This window comes from Trichechus manatus, unplaced genomic scaffold (assembly GCF_000243295.1).
Source record: "Trichechus manatus latirostris isolate Lorelei unplaced genomic scaffold, TriManLat1.0 scaffold00110, whole genome shotgun sequence".
Lineage (NCBI taxonomy): Eukaryota > Metazoa > Chordata > Mammalia > Sirenia > Trichechidae > Trichechus > Trichechus manatus.
Window position 1 is genome coordinate 6,394,788 of NW_004444046.1, and position 11,283 is coordinate 6,406,070.

An 11,283-nucleotide genomic window follows, 5' to 3' on the forward strand; every position below is an offset into this window, starting at 1 on the left:
GGGGGGGGACGGGCAGAGAACGTTGTGACGCTGTAACGGACCTTTGGGGGCTCACAGCCTGTGTGCAGAGTAGGGATCCAGAGGAACTCATTTCTGTCTCTATCTCAGACACAAGGAGACTTGGTGGTGGATCAGTTCAGTACTTGGCTGCTTACCGAAACGTTGGTAGTTCTAACCCACCCAGTGGCTCATCGGAAGAAAGACCTAGTGATTTGCTTCCATAAACATTACAGCCTAGAAAACCCTATGGGGCAGTTCTACTCTGTCACACGGGATTGCTGTGAGTTGAAAATTAACCACATCTTAGACATACAGCACACTGGCTCTAAAAACCTCAACATGCAGAAACAGCAATCTTATTTTAAAAGAGGAACACTGCTGGTTCCTGGACACCCTGCTAACTCAGAACTGAAGCCACTCCGGAAGCCCACTTTTCAGCTAAAGATTAGAAGGCCTATAAAACAAACAATAATGCATGTGAGGAATGTGCTTCGTAGTTCAATCAAGTATACGAGACCAAATGGGCAACTTCTCCTCAAACGCAAGATGAAAAAGCAGGAAGAAATAGGAAAACTGGACAAGTGGACACAGGGAACCCGGACTGGAAAGGGGAAGAGCGCTGACACACTGCGGGTATTGCAACAAATGTCACAAAATAATTAGTGTATATATTTTTGAATGAGAAACTAATTTGCACTGTAAACTTTCACCTAAAGCACAATAAAACTTAAAAAGGGGAGGGAATAGAGGGACATTATGAATGTCACAATTTTAATTAATTAATGAACACTTACATTAGCAAAAAAAAAAAAAAAAAAAAAAAAAATCAGTTACGGGACCAGGTACAGAGCATTGATTGTAAAGCAAAAAAATGGATATACGTATCATTTCCAATGCTTCACAGAAGGAAAATTCAGGGGAACTGTTTTTTGATTACATAATTCTCATTCTGACTACTACCGTTATGTCTATTCATCCTCATTCGTCCAACACTTAAGTTACAAACATTTCCAACCATGCTTGTTTATGAGTACTCGGAGGGGAGAAATCTGCTTTGGCTGACCACAACTCTTACCAGAATCCAAAACCAGGTGATTTTCATTCCTGAAAGGACTTGGTTATGTTCTTAGAATAAATTCATTGTGGAATGTTGGGCTCTCTTTTAGCCTCTGGAATAGGGAGACTTGAAAATCCTGTTTACGAAGAGTAAAACTCTGCAAAGTCTTTTTAGTTGAGATACTGTATCTGGATATACTCTGCTCTCTCTAGAGTAGGGGTAGGCAAGCTTTTCCTTAAAGATAGTGAATATTTTAGGATTTGCAGGTCATATGGTCCTGAAAGCACGTAAACAAGTGGGCATGACTGTGTTTCAATAAAACTTTATTTACAAAAAACAGGATGCCCAGCCTTAGTTTGCCAACCCCTGCCCTGGAGGGGAGGCTAAGACCCAGAATTCTCCCCAGAATATTTGGATATTCTGAATGGATGTTCATTACCAAGTATTTGCTTTCTGTGCCAGAGAGGTGTGTGCTCCAACCGCAATACTTTGGTATGAATCTTTAAAATGGAGAGTATCAGTACGTTTGGTCCAGACCATTTTATGTGAAGAATCCAAGGGGAATATAGATTAACAGGGCATGAAGTTTTATTTTCCAGGGCCAAACAAGCAGAACTAGAATGACATTCACTTAAATGCATTTATCTAGAATAAAGTGAAGAATTATAGCTGCTTGGAAATAGGAAGAAGTAAGCCTGCATTTTGGTTGGATAGCTATCCCAATCTCTGACTTTAAGACTTGCAAGTTTAAAATGATTAATGTGACAAATTTTCACTTATCCTGTGACTGATTACTTTTTGTTCTTAAGTTACAAATCATAAATGATATAAAGGCTAAATAATCTATAAAAAATTGTCATAAAATTTTTGGTTCCTTCAATGAATCCTTTTAACCTCAAGTTAAAGCCTTCCAAACTCAAGTATTAGATCACATGCGAATTACACTGCCATTAGCCCGTCGCCGTTGAGTCAATTCAGACTCACAGCGACCCTATAAAACAGAGTAGAACCACCCCATATGGTTTCCAAGGGGCGCCTGGTTGATTCGAACTGCCCACCTTTTTGGTTAGCAGCCATACCTCTTAACCACTATGCCACCAGGGTTTCCTACATTAGGAATCACATTATGACACGTGTCCCCCTTAAAAATAATGCAAATCCACTGATTGTTCACCCGCAACTTTTTGATAGAGGCTGATGAACTTTCTTTTCTGGGGAATTTCTAGATTCAAGAATTTCTCAAGGGCCCAACCCAGGGTAAAACCCACTTAAAATCTCAACACTGCCAGGAGTAATTGGCCTCAGAGGATCTTCCAAGGAAGTAAAACCGCATTCCTAAGCATACCTAAAATCCTTTCACATTTACTAATTTTAAACAAGAGAGTAGAGAGGGATGAGGAGATATAAGGGTCGCTTGTACGCCCCGCTGCAGGTGACAGGCATCTGAAAATGCTCAAATGCCACATCAGATTGGGGAAAGCGAAAAGTAATATTTTGTCAGTAACTTAAAAATACGAGTTAAACTGAAGATTTACTGTAGAGGTCCAGTTTTGGTTTTGCCAGGGAACTTCTTGTCCTCTATAATGATTTACAGAATAAGGTGTTCTGGTTGTGGGCAGACACTGGAGGAATAAGGGGTGAGGAGATATAGAATGAAGTGCAGATTTCTTTACTATGTATATAAAATCTATGCAACTTACAGTCTTACATCTGCAAAGTGACTTCTTGGCTTCCTGTTGTCATCTGAAAGGCTGTTAATTCATGATGTATTACAATTTCCCAAGATATTACAGAAGAGATTAACTGCCCATATTTTGAGTACCTACAAACTAGTATTTCTTCCAAAGGTGCTTTTAAAATCAAACCAATATTTCATTTCATAATATGCCACACAATTATATAGTGAACCAGATCTCCACACCTCTCTGTGATGCATTGCTCCTGAGAATTAAGAACATCCCACTGAAGAGTAAGTCACAGGATAGACACTTGAAACAGAACAAATGCCTTCACCAGACCCACTATGTACCTGCCAATGACTGAGCTTGGCCAATCTAAGTACCATTGATAGGTTATGATCACAGTCTGCCCTTCATTTCTTCTACTGTACTTTCACGCAAATAACATGCACCTTCTATGTTTGTTTGCCAACCCTCCTCCCCCGCGAGATATTTTCATAAGCATGCTATGCTGATTTTTTTACAGCAACACATAAAAAAAATTGGCATAATGGCACTTATGAAAATATACTGAGGGGGGAGGTGAGGTTAGCAAACATAGATAGTGTGTCTTATTTGCATAAAATATGGTAATAATAAAACTGTTTCTTCACAAAACCAAAAATTATTACAGAGATTATCAAGGTTCATGTACAGTATTTATAGGCAAAGGTGCCTTGGTGGCACAGTGGATAAGCACTCGGATGCTAATCGAAAGGTTGGCTGTTTGAACCCACCAGCGGCTCTGTAGGAAAAAGATGTGGCAGTCTGTTTCCATAAAGATTATAGCCTTGGAAACCCTCTGGGGCAGTTCTACTCTGTCCTATAGGGTTGCTATGAGTCTCACCGACTTGATGGCAACAGGTTTGGTGTGTTTTTTTTTTTTTTTATAGGCATTTTGGAAGATTATCGTCCACTTGAAATGTTGAACAGATTCATAATAGCTTTTTCAACGCTTTGAGTTATTTGCATTTTAAAGTTCATATCAGACATCTCAATGTTAAAGATAAATTTCTGTAACTTTTATTAGGTAGTAATGATACCAGAGAAGGATGGGTAAGTAGGTTAGATGGTGCATCTTATGTCCACAGTCCACGTGAATTTTACAGAATGCTATGTAAACTGCTACTGCAAAAGAGGCAATTAGTGCACTGAATTTTCCATAAAACGCCTCCAAGTAAATCTTGTAGCCACTCATCTTTGCAGATGAGCATCTTACCTTTGAGAAGATGCACTCGAAAAAAATTTGCCACAGAAACCAGCAGTAAGATTTCTTATTTGAGACTCAGTATGTTTTTCATTTCACTAGCTCTTTCCTCCACCTCAGTGAATCATTCACAAACATTTATTGAGTACCTACTATGTGCCAGGCACTGTTTCAGGTCTGGGGATACATTATGAACAAAACACAGGGAGTCCTTGCCCCCTTATCTTCTAGTAGGTTGAGACAGACCAATAAACACATAAATACATAATATCACAGCGTTCAAAATAGCTTAGAGACATGCTGTCTGAAATCTAGTTACAGCATCTCATTTTGAAGCAGTGATAAAGTGAAAGAAGTCAGTAACGGACTGCAGAAATTCACTAGTCTCAGTTCCATTATCTATAAATTGGATGGATTTAAGTTTTTCAAACCAATCCAAGCCTCAGTTTTCTCATCTGTAAAATGGGATGGAAGTTGGAATAACTGACTGGAAAAGTTGTTTCTGGCTTTTAGTTTTCATGCTTTATGTGAACATCTTGCACGAAACCAAGAGCCAGTTTGTTGACTGCTGTATGGTTTAAAAAGTATTTGAAAATAAAATAGAAGAAATCTTTAGGCATTGCACATACACTTAATACCTTACATGTCAATCTAAACTTCTTTCAGAAATAGCAAATGTTTTATTTACAAATGCTATAGAATGAAGCTGCTTTTACCATTTTCAGCCATATGAGAATAAGTTATTCATAAAAGTATCTTCATTTCCATTGTTGATTACATCGTCCTACCTCATTTGTGAAATAGTATCTGGCTGTCAAACCCTCCCTTGGGTTGTGATACTGTCTCTATCTTCTACTAACCCATATCACTGACCTTGTCCTCTTGTTCAACCTTTTGACTGAACTATGAGCTCCATGAGAACAGGGGGTTGGGTCCTTGCTTCTTAGAACCACCCAAATGAGATTCTGTCCAGGCAGCCCATAGAAATTTGTAATCATTGCAGCTACCCTATGTTTTACAGGCACAGGCCTTTTGGGAACCCCCATTAGCTCTTCTAAGAGTACTACTTTTAGTAAAATTAGAGCTTTGGTGAAAGTGAAAGGAGAAATGGGGTTTCCAGAACAATTCACAGACTAGGACAATGTGAATTAATAAGCACCTGAACTTCTTTGGAAGCCCTTGCAGAATGTTAATGTGTATTTAATAATGCAAGCAAAGCAGCACATAGTTTGCAATCAATTAATTTTCCTTAAAGAAGATAATGTGGCTGAAGAGCTGAATGTCAAATAAGGTTGGACTCATTAACTTGGTATGAGTTACATAGCCTCTGATTTTCTGGAAAGACAGATTGAGTTCACTGGTTTGATTTTGAAATGTAGAAACTTAAATTTCAATCAATCCCACAGCTAAAGATGACAGGAAATTTTAGAGGCCTATAAGGAATCTTCTCTTCTTATCTGGATCAGATTGCGACTGACACCTTGGAGGTTCCTGAAGGCGGCGTGCTCTTTTCATCTGCTTGCTGTGCAATCAAATACACTGTACATGTTTTCCAGTTTGATTAGGTGGGCGTTATCACAAGGACACATCTTGTCAGCAGCTTTGGGGGCAAAGTGAAATCTCTTTCTCAATAAGTGAATTTAAATCTTTCCTGCTGCCCCGTGGTGTCAAAGTATATAGTTCAATGTTATCAGAAGTGCCTAACATGGGCTGCTGTGTAGACTAAAGTCTGTCCGGTCCTTTCAGTCACTAAAAAGGAATAATGACCACGTCCGTCTTGGAAGAGCACTACTACTCCAGGGTCTGACAGACAGGGATCTCATGCAACCTAGAAGCAGCATCACAACATCTTCCAGCAGTAAACAATATCTCAAACACTGCCTGTACAGAGTATAAGACCAGGGCAGGCCCAGCAGACATTTGCTGCATAGAATAAGGAGGTTCAGATAACTCTTGGCAGCAGGTAAATTCTCGTTCGTAAAGGAAATGCATTTTGGTGTACGTCATGGGATTTGAGTATATGTTCATGTTGTTGCAGATGCCTACCAGCAAGAACGCAGTCCCTTTTGCACAACTACAGGCTGGAGGAATTATAAATCCCTGCTCAGGTTCAGTGTCCCTACAGTAGAGCTGCATTCTTTCCAAACCATTCCATGTCAGTCCTTGACACTTTCCCAGTGGGTTAATGGGTTGAGACGTGTGCCAGGACAGGCTTTGGCTGTGAGGTCTCCAGAATGTCACTGTGTGCAATGTGGTTCAGGATGAAAGTCCTTAGTCTGCAAAAGAGTACAACTCTTCTTAAGTCCAAACCTCCATAGGTACCATGGCTTCTTTGGTTCCAACAGAAGGCCGTAGGCTTTCTTCAGACAAGAAATAAAAGGGGAATTGCACCAAGAACCCACGGATCTTTTTCAGTTCTTCCTCAGCTCTAATGGGATCTTCTTTCGCTAATATGGGTTTGCTTATGAAGTCTCGCAGCTGAATTAAATTGTGTACTTCATCATTGGGAAGGCACCGGAACACCTGATTAAAACACAAATAGGAAATTGAGTGATAAGTTTAAAAGTACATCCCCTTATGGAAAATATTCCAACAGACAGAGATCTGATTTAAAAGTTTCTCCTCTTACCTGCTACAAAGACACTGCTAGATTTGGTTCATTTAAAAAATCATAATTAGATCTTATATCTGATCGAAACAAGTCATTAACCCCAGGACAGAGTCAACTAGTGGGAAGGAATGTCATTGTTGTTACCCCACCATTAAGATTAATTTTTGGGGGAATAATCGCCCCTGAATCTCACTGGAGGTTCTGGTCTAAGGGTAAGATTGCATTAAATATATATATATATTTTCTCTAACTTCTTATTTTGATAACTGTTCATGTTTTAGAGTTATCAACTGCTGATATATAATATGTCTTTTGTCGATTTGAAGATGAGTTTCAGATATCATAACACTTTAGCCCTAAATACTTCAGCATGTATTTCCTAACAATAAGACATATGTCTACATAACAACACGACCATGATCACACTTAACAAAATTAGTTTCATAATCTCATTTCAGATGCGGTCCATATTCAGGTTTATCATACCAAAACCAAACTATTTTCCGTTGAGTCGATTCTGACTCATAACGATCTTGTACGACAGAGTTGAACTGCACCATAGGGTTTCAAAGGCTGTAATCTTTGTAGAAGCAGACTGCCACATCTTTCTCCTACAGAGTGGCTGGTGGGTTCAAACTGCCAACCTTTCGGTTAGCAGCCGAGAGCTTAACCACTGCACCACCAGGGCTCCTTAGATTTATCATACTACCCCCAAAATGTCTTTTTATAGCTGTCCCCCACCAATTGAGGGAATCAAGCCTGTAAAAAAGTCTCCTTACACATGACCTATTTGATCATGGCCTTAAAAAAGGCTATGTAGAGAGTTGTCGTGGTTCACTAAGAATGATGATGTCTCCATACTGGAAGGGACACTGGAAGGTCATAAAGAAGAACACACTCTTACCCAATTTCTGAAAGATTCTCAAGGAACCTCAGCTTGAATATTTTCCATGATAGGAAGCTGATTACTTCATAACATAACCTGTTCCACAGTTGGACAACTCAACTCTTGCACATTTTAAAAATAATAACCAATGGATAAAACTTACCAGGAGATGGGCTTGGCCTCCATAATAAATGGAGCTGGTTTTAAAACACCATTTTAAAATTAGAGCTGCCCAACAAAGGAAGTATCTCATTATTAATAAGCTTTATCATAAGGACGGATACCATTTATTTCGCACTATGGGCTAAATATATTATATGGACTATTCTTTATCATCATAACCACTCTAGTGAATATTCCTCCCATTTTAGAGGAGAGAAAAGGAAGGCTCAGAATGTCATATCACTGTACACAAAGTTATATCACCAACAATTGGATGAGTAGGATTTGAATCCAGGTCTCACTCACTTTTCGATCCCACCTGCCTCTTTTCCCTTCGTCATTAGACATGTTCAGAGTCTGGATAACCATGTGCTAGGGGTGCGTACAATGGGATTCTCGCAACGGATGAGATATTAGAAGGCCACTAGAGCCCTTTCTAACCCATAATCCATGATGCTATTTGACTCTTCCTTTTTCAGTGTTAACAAACACTGTACCAATATAATGTGAAAATAATGATAGGGATTTTGTGAGGATATTCAACAGAAAAAAGGGGGAAAAGAAACATGAAATTCACCTTATCGTAAATCGTAGCATTTCGAGCTGCTGTTAAAACCCAAACCTCCTTGAAGAATTTGTCACTCACTGGGTCCTGAATGTCCTCATTCAGGTCAGAAAGGTAGCCAAGGACAACCCTGAAATACAAATGCCTTCCAAATTGAGTAACTGAGAAAAAGCCGTTTGCTGAAGGTATTATTTCTAAGGGTAATGTAATTCAGGCACTCAACCATAGAAGTCGATTTTTTTTTATTGATATATATATTGCTATGATGCTTAAATGTTTTAACTGTTGGACAGAGAGAAAGACCTTAATTTTGTTCTGAGAGTGTCCCTGAAATTTGGCCTAAGGTGTTCAAAGCCTTGGAGAATAAAACTGGTGTTCAAAATATGGTACAAGCCAATGTGCTAAGCCCTTTGTAAGCCTTATCTAAGTCCTCAACAACACCATAAAGAAGCAACTATTATATTCACTTTACAGATAAGGGAACTAAGGCACAGAGAGGTTAAGCAACTAGATCAAGGTCATGCAGCTGGTTAAGTGGTAGAGCTGGGACTCCAACTAGGATGCTCTGTCTCCCAAACCTGTGCTCTTAACAATGACATGGTAGATCCTTCCTTCCTCCCTGTCTTCCTTTGGAGCAAGCACTATGCTGAACTCTAGGGTAGAGAAATAAATAAGAAACACAGGGAATCTCCCTGAGTAGAGTTAAATTTGGTGGATGGGGCCAACAGTGAATAAATAATCATTGAATGAATCATGTGAATAAATAATATACATCAAATAATGAATTAAAATTGTGATAAATGTAGGGTGTTCTTTAAGAGTATGCAGCAAGACTAGTCGGAGAAGGTTTTTCCTTCCTCTACCTATTTGCCTTACGCTACCTACCATCTTTTAAGATTCAGTACAAGGTCACCTTTATAAAACGTTTTATGGCTCTCCCTTCCTCCCCCACCCCCATTTCTCCTCGTCAATCCTGGCAGATTTGAACGTTCTTCCTTTTTCCCCATTGTACTTCCTATATGCTTTTAACAGTGCACCTGCAATATTTTATATCCTTTTTGTTTTTAACTGATTTGTCTTCCACTTCTAGAATGTAAATTTCTTGAGAGACCATGTCCTGGTCACTCTCATATCTCCAGTGTCTGACATAAAAGAAGTCACATACTAGATATTGTTTGAATTAATCGCATATAAACAGGGGACTAGAAATAACAGGAAATGTTCAAGCAAAGCAAGACAAGTTTGAGAGGTCATATTGGAAAATGATAATAACCCATTGTATTACATAAGGCTTTAGGGTTAACAAGCACTTCCACTTCAATCCTGTGAAGTAGATGGGACATATAATTCCCATTCTGTAGACAGGCAACTAAATTTTGGAGACACATTAGTAATCGAGCTAGAACTCAAACTGAGTCCAAAACCTTTTTTGCATATACCTGGTAGGTTTAAGGAATACCAAAAAGGCCTGTGCTACAGAGAGAAAAACAATGGAAAATTATACCTTGTAAGAACTTTGGTTTTTACACTGAGTGAGACAGGGGCCCACTGTAGGCATTAGAGCAGAGGAATGACAGAATCTGACCTCCACATTAAAATACCGCTGCTGATGGAGAATAGACTGTGTGGGGCAAGGGTTGAAGTAGGGAGACCAGTGAGAAGATATTGCAGCTGTCTAAGTGAGAGCTAATGGTAGCTTGGACCTGGGTGGTAGCAGTGGAGATGAAAGTAGAGCCAATAGGTTTTAGCGATAGGTTGGATCTAACCCGTTGCCATCGAATCAATTCCGACTCATAGCGACCCTATTAGGGCATGAGAAAAGAAAGGCATCAGGGATGACTTAAAGGTTTTTGGCTTGGACAACTAGAAAAATGTAGTTTCCATTAACTGAGCGTGGGAATTCCATGGGTAGTCAGCTGGTCGGGGGGAAACCAGGAATTCAATTTTGTATGGGTTGAGATATCTATTGAATATCCAAGTGGCTAAGTTGAGTAGGCAGTTGAATAAATGAATCTGGTGTTTGGGAGAGAAGACTTGCCTAGAGATACAGGTTGAGACTTGCCTTCATATATAAAGCTCATATGATTTTTAAATGTGTTCACTGAAGGAGTATAGACAGAGAAGAGGACCTGGTACACTCTGACAGTAGGTGAGAGAAGAAGGAATCATCAAAAAGATTGAGGAGGAACAACCATGAGGCTGGAGAAACCAAGAAGTTGGGATATCCTGGAACACATGAAGAAGTATATCAAGGTGAACTGTGTTAAAATTGAACTTGATGGACTGGGTAGAATGGGGAAATGAGAATTGACCATTTGCTTTAACAGCATGGAAGTTGTTATACTGTTGCTCTCTTTCTATTTAAATAAACATAGATTTACATCATTATTTTTAATGGCTGCAGAGTTTTCCATAATGTGAAATTTAACAAATTATTTTATGATGTTTAAATGACCAATTATTTTATTATGGACTTTGGGGGGTTTCCAATTTTCATGATTAGGAATAGTGGTATAATAAACATTTATTCATTACATATAATACTTTGTAAATTTTTATAATTATTTCATTAGGACAAATTTTAGAATTAAAATTCCTGGATCAAAGAACGGGCAACATTTATCTCCAAAAAAGACTGTACCAATGCATATGCTCTCCTCAGTCATCTCTAACATGATCAATTCCAGAAGAAGCTCAGCCGATTTTACAGGGAAAAATGAGCATCTCATAATAGTTTTAATCTGCATTTGTTTCATTATATAAAAACCGTTTAAAATAAATGGATCTGGCACCACGGCCACATTGGAATTGAGTTTCATAAACTCAAAATCTTATTTAAAATAACACCTCATGACTACATAAGAATAGCTTTAAAAAAGAGAGAGGGCTGACCAGGATCACAACAGAGGGTTCTGGACAGAGCTGGAGAAGGATGTAGAGCATAATTCTAACTAAAAAAAAAGATCAGATTTACTGGCCTAAAAGGAGACTGGAGAAACCTCGAGAGTATGGCCCCCAGACACCCTTTTAGCTCAGTGGTGAAGTTACCTCCGAGGTTCACTGTTCAGCCTGGGAGT

The 11,283-nt window shown here is 39.0% G+C and overlaps 1 protein-coding gene across 8 annotated transcripts in view; it reads right to left on the minus strand.

The window, feature by feature from the left end:
- Positions 1–3,656: 3,656 nt before the first annotated feature.
- PLD1 (phospholipase D1) overlaps positions 3,657–11,283 on the minus strand; it is a 281,147-nt gene continuing 273,520 nt past the window's right edge. For all 8 annotated transcript variants that reach the window (XM_023737926.1, XM_023737927.1, XM_023737928.1 and 5 more), the window contains 2 exons: positions 8,219–8,336; positions 3,657–6,505 (listed from right to left, as the gene is read on the minus strand). In XM_023737926.1, coding sequence (XP_023593694.1) covers positions 6,281–6,505; positions 8,219–8,336 — 343 coding nt within the window. In that variant the 3' untranslated portion in view covers positions 3,657–6,280. The remainder of the gene's footprint in view (positions 6,506–8,218; positions 8,337–11,283) is intronic.